Source organism: Mustela erminea, chromosome 17, assembly GCF_009829155.1.
Source record: "Mustela erminea isolate mMusErm1 chromosome 17, mMusErm1.Pri, whole genome shotgun sequence".
Taxonomy (NCBI): domain Eukaryota; kingdom Metazoa; phylum Chordata; class Mammalia; order Carnivora; family Mustelidae; genus Mustela; species Mustela erminea.
Genome location: NC_045630.1, coordinates 46,367,565 through 46,392,130, shown reverse-complemented (window position 1 = coordinate 46,392,130; position 24,566 = coordinate 46,367,565). Strand labels below are relative to the sequence as shown.

The 24,566-nt window shown below is 46.1% G+C and overlaps 1 protein-coding gene across 11 annotated transcripts in view; it reads right to left on the bottom strand.

The window, feature by feature from the left end:
- SRGAP2 (SLIT-ROBO Rho GTPase activating protein 2) overlaps window positions 1–24,566 on the bottom strand; it is a 230,546-nt gene that overhangs the window by 130,499 nt on the left and 75,481 nt on the right. For all 11 annotated transcript variants that reach the window (XM_032318979.1, XM_032318982.1, XM_032318980.1 and 8 more), the window contains one exon: window positions 11,811–12,003. In XM_032318979.1, coding sequence (XP_032174870.1) covers window positions 11,811–12,003 — 193 coding nt within the window. The remainder of the gene's footprint in view (window positions 1–11,810; window positions 12,004–24,566) is intronic.

Genomic DNA, 24,566 nt, shown 5'->3' with positions numbered 1-24,566 from the left:
GAGACAAGCCAACTGAATGAAATGCATAATCTCTTTGGCCAAAAAGAAAACTGGGGGAACAAATGGTAAACCTGAATATCTGTGGATTATACAATATTATTCTATCAATATTTATACCCTGATTTTGGTCACTGTACTGGTCCTTATGTCATAGTACAACCTTACTGTAAGTGACTATATACTGGAGTATACGGAGGTCAAGGGGCATCGTGTCTACAAATTATGCTCAAGTGTTTCAGGAAAAAAACATGCACGTGCATGAGCTGTGTCTGGAGAGAAAAAGAAGTAGAAAGCAAATGCAGTAATATGCTAACATTTCCGGACAATCTGGTAAATGCCAGAAATTCTCCCGCCATTCCTGCAACTTTTCTGTAAATCTAAAATGATACCAAAAACAATGTTTATAAAGATCCCATTCTGGAGAAAAGTGAAAAGAAACCCTTTCTCCATCTCGCCTTTGGCACTAAATATATGTGACTTTGTGTTATCTTTTTTTCATATAAACCTCCTGTCTTCCACATGAGACAATGAGCCTCCTGAGGGCAGAAGCTGGGTTCTACACGGCTCTGGGACCCCAGGTACCTGCCAGAACCCATTAGTCAGGGCTGAGGATAAAGATGAAGCCAAGTGTTATGACTGAATCACATATAATACGGGTGACTGAAAGGGTCACTCAACAGTGCTGATTCCTCAACCTTGAACTCTGCACCTTCTCAGAACACACACACACACACAACCTTAATATATTTCACATTAAATGGGAACCTCCATGAGAACAGTGGCTTATTCTGTGTGGATTTAATTCGCCCTTGGTGTAGACTGAGCACTGAAAAAATGTTGTTGAAGTGTACAGGTGAACCTCACTTACCATGACTGGTGTTCGCCAAAACTTTCTGTGTTAATGAACAAAAGGGCCAGGAATGGACTTGTTTTCCAGAAGAAAGAAAAGCACAAGGATGTTCTTAAGTCCCCAACATAATAAGGAGCTTATCAAAGATTTTCAAGCCAATACTTACTGATGAGAGTGACTTGAAAACTGGCCCAGACCTGAAAAATTGCTTTTTCCATTTGGTTAAAGGTGAGAATGTTTCTAAAGTCTTCTCTAATTTGGAACCAAGAAAGCCTACTAAAGATGTATTATAGGGGCGCCTGGCTAGCACAGCCAATAGAGGGTAAACTTTTGATCTCAGGTTCGTGAGTTCAAGCCCCCCACACAGATCTTGAAAGAAAGAAAGAAAGAAAGAAAGAAAGAAAGAAAGAAAGAAAGAAAGAAAGAAAGAAAGAAAGATGTATTATGTATCTTTTTTCCTTGTGGCTTCCCTGAACTATGCCATAAGGAAGGTGTCCTAAAGCCTAGCCGGCTAGCAGGAAACTCAGTATGTGAGTTTCAGGGCTGGGAATGGGGTGGGGAGAAAAGATGTCTAGCTGAATTCTCTACAGGGAACATTACCCTCACTCACTTTCCAGTACGGAGACCTGGCAAAACCAACACTGAAAATGTACATGAATTAAGTTAGCAGCCAAGATAAAGGCCCTAACAATACCATGTAATCCGCACGTTCCGAGAACCCGAACGGCCTCCGGAGGTGCTAATGGAAAAGTCTCTGTGGCACGCCCACCTGAATGTCTGTATGTGTGTGTACGTGGGACTCTGTGGCTGGGAAGGGCACACGTTTCCACCCATGACCAGACAAAACAGAAGCAAGGAGGGGGCTGACCAGTCGAGCATCTATATAGGAAGAAGGGCGGGGAGGAGTGCAGAAAGTCAATACACCAAAGAAGCCGGATCCTTCTTTATGGGGCCTGCCAGCCTGGCTTCCCCGGCTCTCTGTCAGAGTCTACTCAGGAGCGTGGGCTCTGTTTTCCAAAGGAACTGTCTCAGGAATCATTTCCACCTGTATGCCGTGGAATCAAGTCCGTCTGACTTCCTCCTTTTGCTAAATCCTCAAGATGCTGCCTGTAAATTCAAAGAATTTCAAGCACCAACAGAAACCCCCGCCCCTACCCCCGGAACACAGTAGTTCTGAACATCTGTTGTTTACAAGGGCGCAGGCTGAGAGCTGCCAGACTTGTTCCACAACCTCTCCTTGAAGACAGAGGCTGCTAGGGAGGGATGTCTAAACTCCATGCAAGGATGCCTTGTCTCGACCGCTTAAGTAGAAATTGGCAAACACAGCTCAGCATCCTACCGTTGAAGATAATCCTACTTTGTTCGATTCATTTTCTAATCCTGGTTCTTTAACCAGCTGTACCCAAAATATGTTAAGAAGCAGAGCTCTGCTTATTGATCTTCCCTGAGTTGAAAACCCGAGGGGGCAATGATCCAGTGATTGGTGGCAGTGTAAAAGGCCAGGAGGTAGCAGGAAAGATGATCCTTTTTCAACTCTGAAAAATCCAAACCCTCCTTTTTTTCTCATTCTCCCTAAATCCTTCATTAACACTGAGCTCTTCCCATATGACTCTGTGTCTCTTCCCAGCACGATGCCTCAGCACAGCGAAGGAACTGGATATTAAAGTCTTTACTTCAATTAACTTGGGGCCAAACCTAATTGAGAACATAACTGCTATCTTTTACCTTTTCCTGCCTAAGCCAAGCACAAGTCCCTCCTGAGTAATCCACCTTCCTTCCCTTCCTGGTGACTACTAGAACCTGCCACAGACAGGGTCCTATTTTTAGAATCATGTGCCCATGCGCATATGTGCTCTTATTATTCTCTGTCAGCCCGTCTGATGTTCCCCATTTCAATTATGAAAAGTCCTTATGGCAGAGACTGTCTTTTCTTCTTATCTTGTAAACCCTCCCACTTAACGCAGTCAGCTCCCAATAAAGATGACATGGCTTTTGCCTTTAAAAGGGAACTGGATCAAAGTCAATTCATTTAATTGGCTGCGAATTCCTGAAAATTAAAGATCCTTCGAACCAGACGCACATTGCTTCCTGTGTCTACCGCAGAATTATTATGGGACTTACGACAGCCGAGAAAACAAATACTGAAAGTTTCCTGCACCCCAGCACTGTTGTTAAGGGGCACGATCAGCAGCGGCTGGCTCCGGCAAGCTGAAAGCCTGAGGTGTGTCCTGCTAGCATTCCAACGGCAGAGCCTCGGAGGCACCGGAAGCCCCAGCATCGTCCCAACTGCTCATTAAAGCATGTTTTGCTCCCAAATGCCCTCTATCATTCCATACCCCAAAAGGATGCTACAAAGCCATGGTTGCAGAAACGTAGCAGCTTCTGTTTGACCTCATAAGCCAATCCAGTAGACCACAATCTGAGATGCTCACGACTGAGGCTGCTGGTAGACCTGATCAGGCCTGGCGTGCTTTCATCCACCCGGCTTGCAATCAGGACCTCAGCACATATTTATGGAAACCCACGATTTGCCCATTAGACATCAGAGGGAAGACAAATGCCCTCCTTTTGATGATTATGAGCCTGGGTCTAAAAGGAACATACCAGGCTTAACTACCTGGTTCAACGTAGCTCATGACCCCTTGTGAACATGACAGCTTATAAGACAAAACGTGCAACTGCTTTTTATAGGAACTGGACGTACAATTATAGAGAGTCACATAATTGCATAGTTCCCGCCCAGTGCAGCCGTATCACAAAAATCACGAAGGAGGATGAGTTTGGTCATTCACAAGGGCCCACACACAGGGGTCACTGAGGAAAAGGGAGACGGAAATGATGCTGCCTGGGGCCAGGCTTAGGAATGCTTCACTCCACACAGGGAATAAATAGGGAATCTAATCCACCAAGGTCTTACCTGGGATAAGTATGTTCAATCCCATCTCCTGAGGACAAGAGCAGCCCTTGTATTTCCATGTGCTAAGTGCTGTCCTAAGGGCTTCATGTACATTAATTCTCTTACTCAGCAGAACAGCTCCATGAGGCAGGCACTGGTAGGACCCTGAATTTACAGACAAGGAAACTGAGGCAACCAAGAACCTTCACTACAATCACCCAGCTGGTAAGTGAGAAATCCAGGATTGCAAACCCAGGAAATATGCTTCCAGAATTGGTGATCTTGACCGCCATGTTATCCTCCTTCTGTGGTCGTGATAATTACATCAGCTACCTTTTTTTTTTTGAGCATCTGTAAGTTAGAGGCACTACGATAGTGCTTCGTATGTATTATATCTAATCCTTAAACAACACTTCAAGGTGACTATTAGTCTCTACATTTCGCAGATGAGTGAACTGAAGCTAAAAGGGGTTAAGCGACTTGCTCAAGGTCACAGGGCTGTCAGTGGAAGAGACAGGACTCAGACCCAAATGTGTCTGGACTAAAGCTCTCAACTTAAAAAAAAATAAATTAAATAAAAAATAATAATGAAGCTCTCAGCTTTTACTACTAAGTCATTTTACTACTAAGCTCTACCAAAGAGCTTTCGAATGAATTTTGTCTTTGTTCCAAAGACTGGCCAGCACCCTGTCCTGCTGACCTCCATCCTGCCCTCCCAAAACTGCCTTCGTGTGTCTCTTCTATCCTGCTTTTGTCCATGTGTGAGGAGACTTCCCAAGTCTTCCAAAAAGGACCCAAGCACCACCTAATTCTGTATGGACTAGGCCAACAAGACACTCATCAGGGGACCTTTTGTTAGTTTCTAAATAAAGATTACAGCTTGAGCCATGGCAAAGAGAAGCCAACCCTTGCTCAATACCAGATGCTACATCTGGGCAAAAACTTCCCCAAGGGAACAAACAGCTCCCAAATATGTCCAAAATGAAGGAGTGACACACTGCTCCCAGGAAGTGAGGGGTTCTTCCTTTCCGGCAGCTTCAGGCCTCCTCCTACCTCCGTCCTCAAAGTCATCACTACTCAAGAAGGAACTTTCTGGTTCGCCACCCTTTTCTGATTTGCAATCACAGCTGTAACAACCTCGATGGCCAACTGACTCTGCTTTTCAACCCCCTGCTATCCTGTCAGGCTGAGGAACAGCTCTGAAGTTAACTCCAGAGGAAAAATCCATCGATGGTAGGTGACGTAACTGCAGAGACAGTACACAATCAAATACTGGGCCCGAGGCCAAGAACATGGACTCTACAAGAATGTCTCTCTAATTAATTGTGTATCTAACCTCCCACTGAAAGGCATATTGCAGGTTGAATGTCTGCGAGATTCCTGAGATACTGGGCCCTTGCTCCCTCACCTCCCTTCCCAGAGTTGCACAACTCCCAAGTGTATCTCTTTAATGTCCTGCTAATTTCATGTTAGTGAGAATAGGATATTGTCTTCTTCCTATCCCCAACCTAGCACAATGCCCGGTCCTCAAAATGTGTACTGAACGAATGCACAAATAAATGTATCTTTTAAATCACTTTTCATTCTCTGCAATCTGAGTACCACAGACAATACAAAGGCTGTTTCCCTCTTTTTTCCTCCTAAACCCTTAATGTTGGAAATCAGACACTGCCACAGCCTCGATCATCACCTTGCTATGAACATGCCCAAATATCTACCCAAAACCCAGACTTCAGCCCTGAACACAAACCCAGACCTTTAGCCCTGAATACAGCCATTGATTTTCTCTCAATTACTGAAAATTTCAGCTTCAATATCCTTCTAGCATCTTAAACTTAACATCCAAAAGCCAAATTTCTCGTACTGTACCCCTTCAAAAACAACTCTTCCGACCTTTGGTATTTCTATTAAAGGCACCATTAATCTACCAGTCACCCAAGTCCAATAGAACCTTCAACAGCCCTCCTTCTTTTGTGTTTCCAAGTTCACTTGAAACCTGAATCCCATCTGTCAGCAATTCCTGTAGATTCTTCCTGCACCAGGTGTTTTCCATCTGTCTCTAGAGTGGAAGCTCCAGGATTGTAGGGGGACAGTTTTCCTTTTGCCTGGCATGTGTCAGTCACATGGGAAGAGCACTATACATACTTGCTAAATGGTCTGAGAGATCAATTTCTGTCCTTTTCATTCCTACCATCCCACCCTAATTTAGATCCTCATTATCTGCTGTGGCAACGGGTTTCACTATCTCGAGTTTCCAGTCCTTTAGTCAAACACCACCATTAAGGTTAAGGTTAAGCTTTGGTAAGCAGAACTCAGACCTCAGCTTGGATCCTAGCTGTTCAAACCTGTAGGTTTCCAGTGTCTATTGCATAGTGCCAAATCTCTGTCGAAAGTCAAGGCCCTCCACAATATGGCCCTATCTACCTTTGCCCAACTCCTCCACACACCGTTGTTAACCAGCCAAACTAGTCCACTTGCTGCGTCCTGAAAAGCACTTTGTACTTTCCTCCTGCTGTGCCCCTCCGTGCCTACAACATCCCCTCTCTCCATCGATCAAAATCCTACCTATTTTCTTCAATGTCTGGTTCAAATTCCATTTCTTCCCTGAAGTCTCCTGATCACGCCAACTGTGCTGCTTCCCTTCCGCAGCACACACATGTTGCCTTATACTGAAGATGTGTTATAGTATTCAGGTAGAATTTCTCCCCAACCGGACAATAAATTCATTTGGGAAAGAACCACTCCTTCTACTTCTTTGGATCTCCCTCCTCTAAGAGTCTAGAACAATATCTCAAAAATATTCAACAAATATTTGTTGTTAAGGAAAAAGAAAAGCTGGAAGAAAGAAAAGATGTTGGCAGTGGGTTTTACAGTAGCATAAGGTCTCTGCAAAGAACACAGCAGGATAGAGATGTAGGAGGATTCCTCTAAAGATTCGACAGGCCAAAAAAAAAAAAAAAAAAAGGAAGGAAAGAACTGAGCTATTAAAAGTAGGAGATCAAAACCAAGTGAGCTATGACTGAAAGGTAATTTACAACAAGTCTATGTTAAAAAAAAAAAAAAAACACAGCCACAGCCAAAGCATTATCAATTAGAGTCCTGCTGGGCAATATTAACACAGATTCCACTTAAAAGAGACAATCAAAGGCTTAGCAGCAAGTAGGAATACATTTATACTCTTCAAGGAGCCAAAGAAAATGCAAGAACATCTTCCCTAGGAAGACTTCCTACCCTCACATAGTATTTTATCTCTGCTCTTAATCAAACCAGGCGGATAGAATTTCAGACAGGAGCAGGTTCACCCACCATTCAAAGGGAAGGCGGAAGCCATGTTCCCTTCTTAAACAAAGCAGAATACGGTAGAATCAAATAAACGCTATGTAGTTCCATCCGCAGCATCTCTCATTCTTTCTGCGGGGGGAGGGGAAGAGAAGGAGCGTGATGGGACCGCAGGGTCAGCCTCTGCAAAGGAGTCAGAGCTGGGAGGGCTTTAATGAGGATGTTGGCTCGGAGCACAGTGCGGGAGAGGACAAAAGGTGAGCAGGAGCAAAGTCGAACGGGAAGCAAAGCCGAAGAGTGACAGCCTAATGGCTTCCTGGGTAAGAAGTTGTCCAAAAGAAGAAAAAAGCAGCTCAGCAATGTTTGTCCCTAAATGCAGTCACTTAAAACCCTAACCGAATACCCAACCGAACTGAGTGCGACAGGCTGAAATGGAGCCAGGCTGAGAAACTGGCCTGGAAAAGGGCGGGGCGGGTCCCTGTAGACGGACCTCGGCCCCGGCCACCCTGCCCCAGCCGGACCTGGAGAGTCTCCACCGCCCTGAGCCGCGTCTGCCCGGAGCTGCCGTTGGCAGCTGCTCTCCTGGCAGCGCAGAGAGCCAAATCCATGGCATTGCTGGGCCAACAGCTGCTACAGCTCCGGGGGAGGCGACGAGTGCCCGCTGAGACGCTCTGGGCAGAGAATGAACTATTCTCGGGATCAGCCCTAGAGTCAGCAAAATCGAGGCTACACTCCACCGGCTGAATGAAAATACAGTACAACTGCCGCTCCCGAGAGCCAGGAAACCCACAGCCCTTCTTCTGGCCCAGCCTCTCTGGCCTGGAGTGCTTCATGCCCTCACGCCTCTACTTCTGAGGGCACGACTTCGGGTCAGGCCCAGGTTAACCTTCGGCTCCGGCTCCCCGCCACACCTTCTTAACAGGCCTCGGGCTTCCCGGGCTTTCTCTGAGACTGATCTTCTGTGGTGTTGCCATAGTTACCGTCCTGAAGCACGGCCATATTTAGGTTCCTTGCTCAAAAACTATCAATGGCTCCCCACGCTTGTAGAATAAACCCTGTCGCCTGGCAGTCCCGCGCTACTAGGATCAGGCCCCTTCCAACTTTTCCAAGCTTGTTTCACGATTGCACTTATTATTCCATTCCTCCAGATGAGGTACCCACAAGTCTTGTGTTTGCAACTCTGTGCCTTCACCTACCCTGTTTCTTCTGCCTGAAGTGCTTCCTTCACCCATCCGTCTATCCTCCTTCTACAACTTCCGCCTTGTCGCCACTGAATTCAGCTCACAGGACCAGTACCTAGCACCTGCACTTGTGTTTTCCCATTTCCCATCCGCTGACCTTCACCTTCGTGAAGCCCCGCCCAGTCTGCAACCAGAAGAGATGTCTATTCCCTATGCACTTATGGCGCTTTGTATGGAAGGGTGGACATGGTCTTTCACAGATGCCGTGGCAAGGCTGCAAACAGTCCCCTACTATGTTTCCTCTTCTCCTATATGAATAGAAACTCTACCTTCTGGTCTCCCCACGCAAGAACCCAGAGGGCTCACTACCACGCTGTCGCATCAAACCTGAGCTCCTCTCTCTGCCCGCCTGCCAAGGTGCCGTCATTTGGGGTCTGCTCCACTTCCCTAACCTTATTTTTCACTGCTTTTGAAAATATCTGAAATCTCGTAATATTTTGCTCAGACCTCCACCGAAGCCCCTTTCACGTTACATTGTTTCCACGTCTCTCTTGCCTGTTAGCGAGGGTTCCAGAGCTTACCTCAGCCTCCAGAGGAATCGGCACAGAGCGCAGCACCCAGCAGGTACTTAAAGGGGGGTTGGTGGGCAAGTAGATTGTTGCTCAGGATAAGATCAGATAGGAAGCTATTAAAGTAAATTACCCATCAAGGGACAGCAAAAGGAGTGAAGTCCCCTCTTACAAGCTCTTAGAGCACCTTGTACTTCCGTTCCGCAACACTTACCTCAACTCATCTAACTGTGATTTGTTTAATGTCCGTTTCCTCATCCTGCTAGAAGTGTCCTACGCTAGACGCGGCGCTTGTTCACAGCTATACCCATGGCATAGTGTCTGGCTTGAAGGAGTTCAAGGAATGTGTAATGGATATTTGTTGAAGGAATGGAAAAGAAACTTCCTTCTAATGAAGGTGGATCCCTCCCACGTCCCTGTACCCCGGACCCCCTCCGCAGCAAACGCTTCTGCTTCCTCTCAAGGACACGCGCTGTTCTCTGCTACACAAATCTACCCTCAAAACCTTGCCCAAGTCCCACTTGCTTCCTGAAAACTCTCCTGACTGTTCAGATCCTTTATCTATCTCTGATGATTTCTCTCTGACCTCTTATCACATCTATATTCCACACAAAACCAATGATTTCTTAATGAGATCAGTATTGCTTTGCTCTCTGGTTGCTTCCTGTATTAAAAATCTTTTCTCCCCAGCCAGATATGGCCCCCTGTGGAGACACAAAATAAAATTCTCTTGTATCTTCCAGTGCCTGTACAATACGGAGTACACAGACAGCTCTTACTAAATACTCACTGGTTGTTTGGGGGGAGCAGTGGGATGAAGCCAGGTACCAGCTTTATCAGAAGGGAAATCAATTCTTCCAAAACACCCTATCCCTTGTATGTGATCTTAATCAGAGCAATTCAGCTGACTTAGAGATTAGCACATCTGTACTTTAATTTATAGTAAATATGTCTTTAAGCTGAAAATATGATAGTACTAAAAATCAAATGCTATTTTAAACTTAGGAGTAGCTTACCAACAGAATAAATCCAACATTGAGTCATTTTTCTAAAGCAAATGATTTCTCTCCCAAATCTTCATTTATCATATACTAAAATAACATTTTATTCTCTCCGGATTGCTTATTATAAAGAGAACAGGACTTGGGAAAGATAAGGAGCTCTGAGGACAAAACATCTGGAGGAAATTCTCATTCTGGCTTATACTGAGAGTGTCATCTGTTCTCCTTAAACTTAGCCTCTATATTCATTGCTCAAAGCTGGTTCGTAAAAGAAAATTTGTGTCCCAAATTATTAGAGTGATAAATAAAAATAGAGAATGGGGGAAAACAAGATATACTTGGCATTAGTTCCTACATTCATTCATTCATTTACTCATTCAACAATGTTTAATGAGCATCTATTATACACCACATACTGCACCAGGCACTGTGGGAGGCTGAAAAATGAATCAGAAAATGCTTACACCATCCATGAAGGGAAGAAAATGAAAGGCAGACAGTCCAGAATGCCCCAATAAAAGAACAAATAAAATGCTATAAAAATCAGAAAAGGGAGAGCATTCTTTCCTTTGGGAGAATCAAGAAAGTTTCTTGGACCATGATGCATCTGAGATGGGTCTCAAAGCACAGGTATGTCTGACATACATCTCAGGTATGTCTTTGACATGCAGAGATATAAAGAATGGGGACCTAAGTTCAAATAACAGGATGGGCAAAGGCCCGTTGGAGCTGATGTTTTATTTGGCTAAGGTACAGTAGAGGGAAAAAAAACCAAAGCAGAACAAGAAGTAAGGTTGGAAAGCCAGTCAGGGCCAGATGTAGAGGGGTTTGAAGAAAAAGCCCAGGTGTGTATACCTCTGTGCCTAGAGCAGAACTTCTCAAACTTTAAAGTGCATACCAATCACGGGAGTCTCTTGTCAGGGTAGGTCTGGGGACGGGACCAGAGATTCTACATTTCCAACATCCTAGGTGGTGTCGATATCGGGAGACCACACCCTGGGCATCAAGAACATAGACAGTGGGAAGCCATTGCACAGAGAACCCACCCAATTTCCAGTGTGTTCCAGGAAGGCTAAATCTGCTAAGAGCGGGTTGGGCAGACCGGAATGGGGAGAAGCCATACACTGTGGACCCCGACGCTAGTTGTTTGTCACAATCACCTGCAAAGCTTTTACACCATGCCGTTACCCAGGCCCCGCTCCCAGAGATTCTGACTTAACTGCTCTGGAATGAGGCCCAGATTTCAGCATTTTAAAAAAGTACTCCAGAGAATTCTAATGTGAAAGCAGAGTCGAGAATCTCTGCTGTGGATAATAATGAGTAATGCAATCATTCAGACAACAGGGGTGATGATCTAAACGAGGGCCATGGCAGTGAGGACAGAGTGAAAGGGTCACTTGCATGAAATGCTACCCAAGGAACAGACCATGTGGGCAGTGAGTCAGACATACGGCGACAGCACCATTCATTTCTTCCGATTGAAGACAGTTTGGTCATTTGTTAAGAACACAGACTCTGGAGCCGGACTGCCTGGGTTTGAATCCCAGCTCTGCTATTGATTTACTAGAGGGGTGTGTGTGTGTGTGTGTGTGTGTGTGAGAGAGAGAGAGAGAGAGAGAGAGAGAGAGAGAAAGAGACAGAGATATCTTAAGCAACCTCCTTAACTTCTTTATGACACGGTTTCCTCATCCGTAAATTGGGGATATAACAACAATCAATGCACAAACTTGTGGAGATTAAACGATTAAATTAAATACATACATTAAATTAAATACATAATACTCTTAGAACCACGCTTAGCACACAGGAAGCGCTCTGAAAGTGTGTGCTGTCATTATTAGCACGGTTCACCATCTCTTCTGACCCCTCTAGGATCCTGACCTGCATATCCGACCCATACGGAAAGACATCCTTCAAAGGGCTCTCTACCTTTAGCCAGTCAGAAGTCCCTGGCGCACCTTTCGAGAATGCGCACGGATCTAGGTGTCACACCCCGCCTCACCCCCTCCCCGGCCCCATTCCCAAGGTCCCTACTTGAACTGCTGGTCCTTGGTGCTGCGCGTCTTGGCCAGGAAGCGCTCGGCCAGCTTCTCCAGGTTGCGGGAGTAGTCCATCTCGATCTCCGCCTTCTTCCGGAAGAAGTCCTGGAGGTCCTGGAGAAGCTGCACCCGGAGCTCACACTGCTGATCCAGGCATTTCATCTGCTCCGTGAGCTGGGCGCGGATCTCTGCAACATAAGCAAGGCTAGACCGTCAGACGGCGATCCCTAAAGTCAAGACACAACAAAACAGAAACATACATACCCACATTTACCCCTTTTATTTAGTTAGGAACTTAAAGCCTTTAATTTAAAAAAAAAGGTGGGGGGCTCAAGCTTAACATGGCCATAGGATATGAGGCACCTCCAAAAATTCCACCAACCCTTCTGAGACCACTAAGAAACTGGAACCAGGATCTGCTGAATCATTTAAGAGAAACTGCTTATCAGGCATCTGCTCTTGGGTTACCATGTCCTGAGCACCTTACTGTGTTTCTGGCATAGTGCCAGAACTTGAGCTCTCTTTTGGCTGAAAGCCTAATGATTCACCTCTCAGCCATCCTGTTCCGTAGGCACTACTCAGCCATCCTGTTCCGTAGGCACTACTTTCATCCCCATTTTAAAGATGAGAAAACTGACTCTTAAGGAAGTCAAGCTGCTAATGTAGTGCAGCTGGGATCCAAACCCAGAAAGACTGACTCTAGAGCCCAAGCTCCTACTTTTTATACTTTCTCCCATGGTTTCAAGATGTATTTCTGCATCTTCATGAAGGAGGGTGAGTGACCGTCGGGATATTTTAATGGAGATACACAGGGTCCTGCCCCAGATCAAACAGTGGGGATCAAGAACGCAACAAGCACCAGACTTCTAGCCAAGCAAACCTCTGAGCATCGATCAGATTTCATAGTTTCCAATCTCACAGAATGTAAACCAGTCTTCAAGGAGCTGATTTTTTTTTCACTAAGAAATAACCACTCACACTGCTGTCGCTTCATCTTCAGGATGCTCAGAGCCTCTTTTGTGTCAAAGCTAGAAATACTTCGGGCTAAGCCCTAGCTTGCGGATTTCTGCCTAGCCAAGAGTCCTCACCCAGGGTTAGCCAACACCCTCTCTGGAACCACAGCAACGCAGCTCCAGATGCAACCAGAGCTGTGTCAAATACGACACAGCATTTGTTACTGACAAGAGCCCTGGCACCCACGGGGAGCAGCTTGCCAAAACCAGACTGCTTTCGGCTCAGAGAAGGCCCGCAGTGCGCATGCTGCGGAAGCTACGTTCCAACCCCCGGTCCCGTCGCAGTGGAGCCATCCTTTCACACCTTTCCCCTGCAAGCCTGCTCAGCTCCAGTGCGTTAGGCTGGGACGGTGGTTCCAATCCCAGGGGAAAAGAGCACCTATGTAATTATGCCTTTCCTTAGGCGTGCCCCAAAGTCATTCCCAAATCATGGAGTCATAACAAAGCTTTCTATCTATGCCATGTAATGCAGGGGGTAGGGTGGTAGGGAAATCTAGCCTTTTCATCTGAGCTCTGGATAAATCAGGGGCAAGTCCAGGATCAGAGCTATGAGGCTGAAAGGTTTGCCCACCACTCTTAGGAAGCAATGACAAGGGGCAAATGGTGCCTTTAGCTTCGCCTTGAAGTGACTGGGCGTCTATAATCTATCCTTATCTTCATTTTTGTCTCTGTTTTCACCCATATCAGAATGTAGCACAAGTATCTGGTTCTTTATGGGTGATCTCGGGGGATCTGTAAGTGCAGTTCTCGCCCTCTTCGTCCCCATGCCTCCCCCTTGCCAACCGTCAATGCCAATCAGGCCTACGGGAACCTCACCTGAACTGAAAGTGAGCCCCAGAGGATGGTTTCAAGCAGACAGAAGGCTGAGCTGAAAAGCCGCCTACCTCATCACTCATCAAAGCTCCCTTGTTCTGTGTTTTTTGGGAGTCTGATTACAAGGGTGTTGGGGAAAGATGTGCAGAGGGCAATGTCAGGCATCTAGCTCTTGCCAGAGATTTCTGGGCCTCTTAAAGGGAACAGCCCTTGTCAAGACTATTCCTAGAGGCATCTGTCCCCCTTCTACCTATTGGTAGACAGAAGTAGAACGTGGCAGTAGTAGCCCCTGGATGGGCAGACTGGGGGTGGAGAGCGCATTCATGCTGCTCACTGATATTACTTACAACTTGCCCATTAGGGAAAAATCAGAGCATCGTGGGGCCAAAAGGCTCTCCAGGTACCCAGTCAGTTTCAGATTTGCTAGAGGATGTAGGTGGGAAATGGGTCTGTCCGCCCCCTCGGAGTCACCTAAAATTCACCTAAGACTTGGCCTCAGTAATCTCACTAACCAGGAGGGCAGAAAGGAACACAGTACAACATACTATGCATCACGCTCCAACAAAAAAAGAGGGGTGTAGGCACATTCCCAAGATACCCATGAAGTTCCAGAGGTAGAACCCTCCAGGATTGCCCTGGCCAAGGAACCAGCACTTCCTAGGCGGCCTCTGAAAGATGTGAACCAATCTAAGAAGGACCCAGGCACATCCAGCCAACACAGACATGCCCCTGCCTTTCCTGGGTGCCTCAAGTGGCCAGCGTAATACAAAGTACACCCCACTCTCGGGCATCCCCAAGGGGACTCTGAGAGGAAGAAGGGTTACTGAGGACCCTTCATGGGGCTTTAAATGCATCATCTCACCTCATCTCCACAACTAGCCCATCAGGTATCCCCAATTATCCTGACAGCACAGGTAAGAAAAGTGAAGACCTGTTAAGTCACTTACCAAGGGGTCATACCACCAGGGGCAAGTGAGGCTGAAGCTAAATGAAGGTCTAACTTGCCAAAGAGCTTGACTGTGGACCAGGGAAACAAGAGACAGAGAATATAAGCCTGGAGGCTCTGGAAGTATTTCTGGGTAAATTACAGTTTCTATAGCTCCCACCTATGAAACATCCCCTTTTCCACCTTCTAGCTGAGAAATCATTCAGAATCAAGTCTGGACTGGCCCACTGACTCGACAGCGAGCCTCGTTCCGACTAGCTCACGACTGGTCTGGGCCCCTTCCCTGCTTCTTCCATCTACTCTACAGGGCAGCTTTGGAGAAAGTGGTTTTTTTTTTTTTTTTTTTTGTCCTGGGAGCACACCCTGAGGTCTGCCAGGATGCCCAGAGGGCAGAGAAAGTGAGGAAGCAATGACACCCCTACCTGATCCAGGAAAAGTAGAGTCTCTGCTACTAGATTCCAACTGCGGTGGATTCCTGATCCCCTCCACTGAGCATCTCCCCCCACACACACAACCTGCCTAGAAGGAGAAACCTCCCTGGCTGCTGGCCTCAGGATGCCCACACGACATGTAAGGGGGCCTCCAACCACCCCCACCTCTAGGCCTGCAGCTCCAGGACAGAATGGCTGCTCTGTCCGGCACAAAATGTGCAGACTTTTGCTGCTGCTGCTGCTGCTGCTGCTACTGCAAAGACAAACAATGGTCCCCAAGAAGGCAGCTGTGCCAGCCCCAGTCCTCTGTCCATGCACAGAAGGGGCAGGAAACAATAGGCCACTGAATGCCAGCTCGCCTGGGCCATGTGCCCAGGCTGGAGGCCCCTCTGTTCCCTGGCCTACCAATAAACTACAGGGGCAGAAAGAAGAAAGGGGCAATTTATAAAAACACGGAGGAATTCCTTCCAATCCCATCGTGTGCTCACACGAGTACGCATGTGCACGGGGTGTACACTCAGAAACACACTCGCACCACCCACACTGTGCTTCACCATATCCACTCAGGGAGGCATGTGAGGTCCAGTTTGGATGAGCGTCCCTGGGAACTGCAGGTGATGGGGTCCTTGTAGGTTCGGTTCCTAGAACTTGAAGAAGTCAAGCTCTCATTTTCTAGAGGCAGCTGTACCTCAAGGGATGCAAATGAATTCCATGGTCATCCACAAAGCCCAAGTACAAGGTCACCATGAGCCTTGAGTGATACATGCCAAAACGACCTCCCCTGGGCACCAAACACAGCCCATTTATTCACTAAATCTTTACTGAGTCCTGTTGTACAGTAGAGCCTGAGCTAGGTGATGGCGGGGATGAATGAAACAACCCTGTGCCCTGCCCTAACGAAGCCTGGCTTGACAAAGAAAGAGAGGAAAAGAAAGCAAGGACAGTCTTATTGCTTTTACTTTTAATACTGGTTATTATAGCAAAGTCACGGGAGTAAGTCCCAACCCAAAGACCAAGGACGAAAAAAAATCATCAGTAGGAGACAAAAGAAACCAAAAAAAAAAAACAAGCCTAAGAAAAATTCAACATCCTCTGGCTCTTTTTTCTATTACTTTTTTCTTTTTTTTTAATGACATTTCTGTAGTTTCCTTTGAAAAAAAGAACAAAAGTTTTAAAACTAGTTTCCTGAACATCAGAGTTGACCTTTGGTTGATACTTCATTCAAAGATTCAAGTCAAAATTTAATGCCACCGTTGTGGAATTAGACAGTGGTGATCACTGTACAAGCTTGTGCACACACTGAAAAACAACCCCACTGAATTCGTGTACTTTTAAAAGGGTGAATTTTGTGGTATGTGAATTACATCTCATTTACAAAATTTAACGCCCCCCAAAATCATGTTCTTTTGAGCGCCATCCTGCCAGCTAAGGGGAAAATGGCCCAACAAAGTGGCACCAAAAAGAGGAAGGAATTCTTGGTTTCCATTTCTCCATTTGCATGGGCTGAATCTCAGTTCTGCACTGAATATTCTTAAAGCCTATACCAGAAGCTGCCCCTCTGGCTGGAAAGCTTGTCCATGACATTGAACTCCACGGGCAGACCATCGTTCCATCATTTCCGAACGGTGTCAGATTAAAACCAGCAAGGAATGCTTTTATGCATGAGTTCAAATATAGGATCGGCAGACATACTCAGCAAGCCTTCCCCCGGCAGGTGCTGACTCCTTGTCCACACTTGGCCACAGCTGAGATCCTAAGTACACCTGTCCTGGGAGTTAGAAGGAGGCTCATTTCCATTTTGGAAAGAGGGTGAAAGATCACAAGAAGGATGAAATTAGAAGAAAAATTAGCCCTAACAGGATACTGATCATTTAATAAAAACAGGGCCTTGCCACACTTCTAATCATGTAGATGCTAAATTACAGAACACCTGCCAACACAGGCAACACAGTCCTCTGAAAACTGTCCTCACTTCAGAGAACACCCAGGGACTTCACCAGTCAGCAGAGCAGAGGAGAATTTTGTTCAGTCTGTTGCTTTCAATCCAGAGATATTAGTCCCTTTCTTCCCCTCTTTCAAAATTCCTTCTTCAGGAATTTTCTGATGAAGTCACACAAAATCCCCTCCTAGGAGCCCCACATTTCTGAGGAGAAAATGAGGGTGGGTGGGTAGGTCAGGAGAAAAATGTAATCTCACAGGAGGGTTACACAGGCAGGCCCTCGCCTTCTCCTTGATGATCCGGCACCTAAGGGAGAGGAGCTGCAACTTCCACAGGTTCTGTTTGGAACACAGGGCATGAGATCAGTCCATGTACCCTACTGGAACTGGGACTGACTGCCAGTCTTTTTCCACAGAATCTGCCTTACCTGCTTTTAGCCCTTTCACAAACACATGATGTCACCTCAGCCACCTCAGGAATATTAATTCCTAGTACCTTTCCAGCAAGTGTTATATAAGAAGACAATTGAAGCTTTCATCAGGCTCTACCCTGCGTATCTCTTACCAAGACCTCTTATCTCAAGGGTAATCAGCCCCTATCAAAACTGTTCCCCAGGAAACAAAATGCTCGGATGCCCTGCCAAGTCTGGCTCTTCACCCTACTGGTTTGCTCTTCTACAAACTCAGTAATGGGAGGGTCTTCCAAAATCCTTGTTGGACAGATGACAGAACCTAAGCCCAGAGAAAGGAGAGGAACTGCCAAAGATCACATAGCTATTTAGCTGTGGATGTCAGACTGAAACCCAGGTCATTGGGTTCCCAAGCCACTGTCCTTTCTTACCTACTCTTATCATAAAAATGTATTTGTGCACCTGACGGGTGCACCAAGAATAGAAAGACAGCAGTCCTCACTCCAAATTAGCACAACACTAGCGAAGAAATCAGTGAAAAAGCCTATATCAAACAAGGAGAAATAATAGTAGAAATAAACAAGGTATGCTCACAGTAATAGAGGAAAAGGAGACATATATCAGCTTCAGTCCACCTGCCATACCCCTTCTTTCAATGCCTGATACTATCACTTATGGCTGAGTTGTCACTGTTCCAAGAAAAGGCCATCACCAAGCTACTTTTGATAAAGTAGAAAACAGCAAATATTCCTCCTCGAAGAGTGACTGATGGCCTTTATCATCGTTACTTTACCCTATTAAACACAACATAGAACTAGACATGAGTTAATCCAACAACCAAACAACAATAGCTACGAAGCTTCCAGAACAGGGGATGTGATAGATAATTATCTTTTCTCCTTCTCTGCATCTAGAGCCTCCTCAACTCTTAGTCCATGTCGTTTTGGTAAAGCGGATTCCACCTCTGCCCTCTCCAAAGATGGTGGATATTACCTACAGGCCAAGAGCTGAAGACAATGAGAATCTGAGACTGCGGCCGCCATTTTGCCACCGTGACTGGAAAGCCGGTTTGAGAATGGAGCTGACCCGGAGAAAACAGAGCTGAGAGTTGGGAAAAGGAAACGCAAGCCCTTGAACCAAGTCATGGCCAGATGCCAGGCTTATCCCTGGCCCCTTTAGCATCATAAGCCAACTCACTCACTTTTTTGCTTAAAATAGTTTGCATTGGATTTTTGGTTCCTTAGAAACAAAGGAGTCCTCATGAATAAAGTGAAGGATTCTAAAGTGCTCGGAAGCATCATTAAGTTCCCTATGCTCAAGGAACTAATAATCTAATTGTGAAGACGGAATCAAAATATACATTTTTGAAATTTATGTACTAATGTACTACCTAAGTTATGCTAGATATTATGTTACATAAATTATGCCCGGTATTTATTTAACAGATATTTGGGCTAGATAGCTGTATTACATAAATTTTCATGTTATTGTATACTATATGGTGTGTGCTGTATATGTATACTTGAATTTAGGAATAAATACTACTAGTAAAAGTTTTGAGGACTCAGAAAGTGTAGCGAGGACTAACATGACTAAAGCAAGGCTTCTTGATGAAAACTAAAGTCCTTGAGAGGAAGAATTTGTCTCTCCAGTTCACCAACATACCGCTGGGACCCAGAGCAATATCTGGCAGGCTGTCAAATTTGTGGAGGGAAGAAGGGAGGGGGGAGAAAGAGGCAGAGAAGAAGGGAGGACACAGAAGTCTGAACTGGTATTCCTAGGATGGGTAGAATTTCAGTAAGTGGAAAGGTGAAGAGGCCATATTCCAGAGGAAGATTAAGACCTAAGCCAAGAAATGGGAATGTTTGAACATGGCCTTTCTGTGAGGTAGTGAGGAGGATGGTTGAGCTAGAACAAAGGGTACCTTGAGGCCTGGTCAGAGATAAGGGTAACGTGGGGAGGAGCAGCTCAAAAGCTAACAGAGGAGTCTGGATTTCATGCAGCCAGAAATGGAGCTGGTCAAAGTGTGTGTCATGATGAAAAAGAGCCGAAGGAAGATCAGAGGAGGTCTGCTGGATGGGTTCCTAGGCCTTCTAAATTAAGAGATGGAGTGAGCATTAATGTGCAATCCAGGCTGAACGGTACAGAAGTCACCATGAGCAGGAGAATTCCATGAGTGGAAAATCCCTGCCCACACCAGCTCTAACTATTAGTAATAATACACGCTTTAGAGCCAGTGGTCCTAAAGCTAGGGATTCTAAACTATCCCTCCCTAGGCGGTGGTGAGCAGAGGGGACAGGTCAGAGAGATCTTTGGGTCTAAAGGTAAGACAGTGATCTTGGCAGGAGGAAGGCAGGAGTGAAGTTCTGGTCCCCCTGGCTTCCCTTTTCACCACGGTTCTTTCTGTTGTACTTTTAAGTTTGGCCATCTTCCTAACTGTCTGCCTGAGCAGTAGATTATCCCAAAGTTATGAAAAAAGAACCTCTCTTCTCCTTGCATTAACTTCACACCATCTAAAAACAACACACACGCTCTGGAGACAAAGGGAAACCAGACCATGGGAAGGAAGAGGAGAAAAATGGCCCTAGGAGTTTCCAAAGGACACTCTGTCATCCATTAACTTGCAAGCCCCCCAGTGAACACAGAAAGCAACCTCGTAAAGCCAAGGGGGAGGAGGGTGCAAAGGGGAATATCTCAATGAACTTGAATCATCGCAATTGCTCTGGCAAGCTGCCTTGGGTCTTTCAAGTGATTCAACAGAAAGTCAAAGACAAAAAGGTTCCCAAATGAACAGGCTGCTACATCAAATGCCAAAGTAGTAATTTTAGCTCCTAGGCCTTGCCTGAGATGTTTAAGAAACAAAATTCCCAAAGTCCAAAGTCTAGAATTAACTTGTATTACAAACTAAAGATCTCCAATGACATGACCAACAGCTCCTCTGGGAAATGTCACCTGATGGCCCTCATTTCGGTGCTGGAGGCCAACTGGAAGTCGGTTCCCCAGGACCACAGTAATCAACCAACAAATCCAACAAATATTTATCTTGCACTGTCCCTGTGCAAAGGTCCGACTAATGAATCACAGGACCACACAAGAAAATATAACACACTGTCTTACTCTCAAGGAGTTTACCATCCAACTGGGGGGGGGGGGGGGGGGGAGGAGGACTAAATGCAATAGTATTCAACAGCATAAGCCTGTGCGTGCTAAGCACCAAAACAATGTTTGAGATGCTCAGAGACGAGATCAATATAAACCAGCATGGACCTGCGTTAGTCTTGGGGCCTCAAGCTGGGGAGGATTACGGAGATATAAAGGTGCCAAAGGAAGGAGGGCTGTGGCTACTAAGGCAAAGGCAAGGAGGCAGAACTGGGCAGATCTGGCTCGGGAGGCTCTGAGTAGCACTTCTGGGTCAGAAGAGTATGGGATCGCGGGGCAAGGAGCGGAACAGAAAAGCAAGATGCAGGTCAGATACAAACGCAGTTCATAAAGGCTCCGTAAACCGCAAATAAAGCAAGGGTCTCGAAGAGCAAGAGGATGGCACAAGCAGAGTCCAAACCCAAGCGATCTCCAATCGAACAATGCTTCGAAAGAAAAAATGTCAATTTCAAACGTGTCCACTATAGTAAGGGACAACAGTAAACTGTAGGCTGCTCAAGATTCCCGCCAAACTAAATACAAACCAGATGAGTATTAAAATCCAGACCCTAAATTCCTAGAGAACTGGCTCTGGAAGGCTTATCTCCTTCTGCACAGGATCTAGCTTGGCAGGAGGGGTCGACAGGTTATTCCAGGTGTAGTTCAACTAGCATGGACTGAGCACCCACTCGTTGTGGGGCAGGGAGAGGAACCACGATGATTACAGAGGACCGAGACATTCACTTGGCCTTTGAAGTGCCTGTGGAACTTCCTGTTGGAAAAGGCAGCTTTATTTTCCAGTCTGGAGCTCCCAGGAGAAGGTCAAGTCTGGACACAGGCACTTGGGAGCCATCAGCAAATAGACAGAAGTATGACGTTAACGATAAAAGTGAACACAGTTGCCCACAGAAAGCATACAGAATGAACGAGAAGTAAGCCTAGGCCTACGGACACCTCCATTTAGGTGGAAAGCAAAGGAAGAGGAGATGGGAAAGTAGACTGAGCATGAAAGACAGATCTACAAGTGTCAGTAACTGCAAAGCACTTAAATAAGAGAGCCGGGCAGTTTGCTAACGTGGGTGGTTAGAGCAGTCAATCACTACCAAGAACATGCTAGGCAGACCCCGTGTATACATCACCCAAGACCAGCACAACCGCCCGGCTGGAACCGCTCATGCCGCTCCAGCTACTGCGGCTGGGCCTTGGCCTTCAAGCCGGACAGCGCCTGGCCCCGCACCCGTGCAGCAGGCCTCTCACGTCCCGCCCCAGGGACTCCTCATTGCCACGGAGGCCTGAGGTTTGGACAGACTGCCCCAGCCACCAGCCATGCGACCAAGAAGCACAGGAGAGCTGAAACTCCATGAAGTCAACCCTTAACCAACAGATGGGAGTGGGCAAATGGAATCTTCTCTCTCCTTGCCCCAAGGAACGGCTCAGAGACGCAGGAGCTTCCCCTAGTTTCTCTGAAGATGTCCCGTGAGACAAACCATCAGACTCTGGTGAAGCTGTCGCCAGTTTACAAGCGGTCCCTTCCGTTTGCTCTCTTTCCCTGCCACTTATCACTTCCCTTGCCTCCGCATTCCTGCTTCCCCGGGATGGCTCTCCCAAAGAAAGTGTAAGCCTGTGTGTTTGGCTCTATTTTCTAAGAAACCCAGACGAAGACACTTACCATGTACCAGGCACTGTTCTCGATGCTGCATAGACCGTCTCTTCTGCTAAGCAGATCCTTGAGAATTGCTAACTGATTATTTTTCAAGAAGTCAACATATACATCAAGCGATGGGTTGGTTATAAGAACTAATGTCGTCGACTACAGCTTATTTTCTCTCGAAAGGAAAACTGCCTCCACTGAAGTTACGGACAGGCACTGTCTTGTATAAGACGGTATTCAACAGGGATCATAGAAACCACTTATTAAGTACTTACTATGAGCCAAACAAGCTCACAGAAAGTCGAGTCACCATTCAAGTGTAAAGGTACATGATCTCATTTAATCCTTAAAACATCCCAATGGGGTAAGCTTGCAGGAAAGCCGAGTGGTTAAAGAGTGCAGACTCTGCATTCGGAGGGACCAGAGCTTCGACTCTGGCTCTGCCGAGAGCTAGCTGTGCATCCCTGGATAAAATGCTTAATCTCGGGGCACCTGGGTGGCTCAGTGGGTTAAGCCTCTGCCTTTGGCTCAGGTCATGATCTCAGGGTCCTGGGATCGAGCCCCGTGTCAGGCTCTCTGCTCAGCAGGGAGCCTGTTTCCCCCATTCTCTCTGCCTGCCTCTCTGCCTACTTGTGATCTCTGTAAAATAAATAAATAAAATCTTTAAAAAAAATTTTTTTAAATGCTTAATCTCTGTCAATCTGTTTCACTATCTATAAAATGGAGCTTGTAACAGCAGCCGTACCCGTGGGTTGTTACGAAAACTGAAGAGATGAAGGGCTGACTATGTGCCGGGTGCCCTGTGAGTCCCCATTAAAAGTCAACTTTGACTCCTCCCACTTTTACAGATGAAGGACCACAGAGGTTCAGAGATTAGTGGACTGCCCGAGGTCACCCAGACAGTTAAAGATCACAACAGGATTTGAACCAGATATGTTTACTTCTAAAAGCCGCACTCTTCACCACTCCCCTGCCTCTGTGTATTAAGCTGAGATACGGACTCGTCTGGTTCTCTTTCACACTGGAACCCTTCAGTTCCCAGTTGGCAATGTTGATTGGTTAATAACTTCTGAATTTCTTCAATTTAACAAATAAAAGTCCTGGGGCGCCTGGGTGGCTCAGTCAGTTAAGCGTCTGCCTTCCGCTGAGGTCATGATCCAGTAACTGGGATCGAGCCCTGGGTCCGGCTCCTGGCTCAGCAGGGAGCTTTCTTCTCCCTCTCCCTCTGCCTACTACTCCATCTGCTTGTGCTCGCTCTCTCTCTGACAAATAAATAAAAATTCTTTTAAAAATAAATGAATAAATAAAAGTCCTCATTCGCACTATCTCAGCTATGAATGTTTAAGTATATTGCAGAGGGAGGAGGAGGAAAACAACTTTTTTCATTTCCTCTTGAAGGCAAAAGGGAAAAGTCCATGCCCCCACCTAGAGATGCTTTCAACTGGAGAGGCACAGAGCAAAATCCACTTGGAAACCAGTCTGGCTGGGCTCAAAACGCCAGCTCTACCACTTACTAGCTGTGGGATTCTGGGCAAATTAGTTAACTGCTCTGTGCCCAAATGTCTCCATGTGTAAAAGTTCCACAATAATGATACCCTCTTAGAGATTTAATGAGTTAATATTTGTAAACTCATCAGAACAGTTCCAAGTACATTGTACTATATATATTTCTGTTAAACACACAAACCAACTCTGCCTCATGGGCTGTGCAATCCTATAACTCTCTAGACAAGAAAGTACATAAAGTCATAGGTATCAAATAGAATAAATTAATGGCTTCCAAACTTTTACAAGACAACACACACACACACACACACACACACACACACACACACCTCAGAAGTTTCATGAACTATGTATCCTTACTACATGCTATAAATTCATATTTTCCATGTCTTTTTTTTTTTTAAGATTTTATTTATTTATTTGACAGAGAGATCACAAGTAGGCAGAGAGGCAGGTGGGGGGGGGGGAAGCTGACTCCCCACTGAGCAGAGAGCCCGATGTAGGGCTCGATCCGAGGACCCTGAGATCATGACCTGAGCCGAAGTCAGAGGCTTATTAACCCACTGAGCTACCCAGGCGCACCCCCATGTCTTTTTTTTAAAAAAAGATTTCATTTATTATTTGATAAAAAGAGCAAGCACAAGCACAGGGAACAGCAGGCAGAGGGAGAGGGAGAAGCAGACTCCCTGCTGAGCAAGAAGCCTGACGCCGGGTTCATTCCAGGACCCCAGGACCATGATCTGAGCGGAAGGCAGAGGCTTAACCAACTGAGCCACCCAGGCGCTCTTCCATGCCTTTTTAAATGCTAGCTACAGCCCACTAATTTCATTTCATGACCTGCTGATTTCTCGACCTACAGATTAAAAAGCTCTAGAATAAACCACATGACCACGAAAAACAGAACT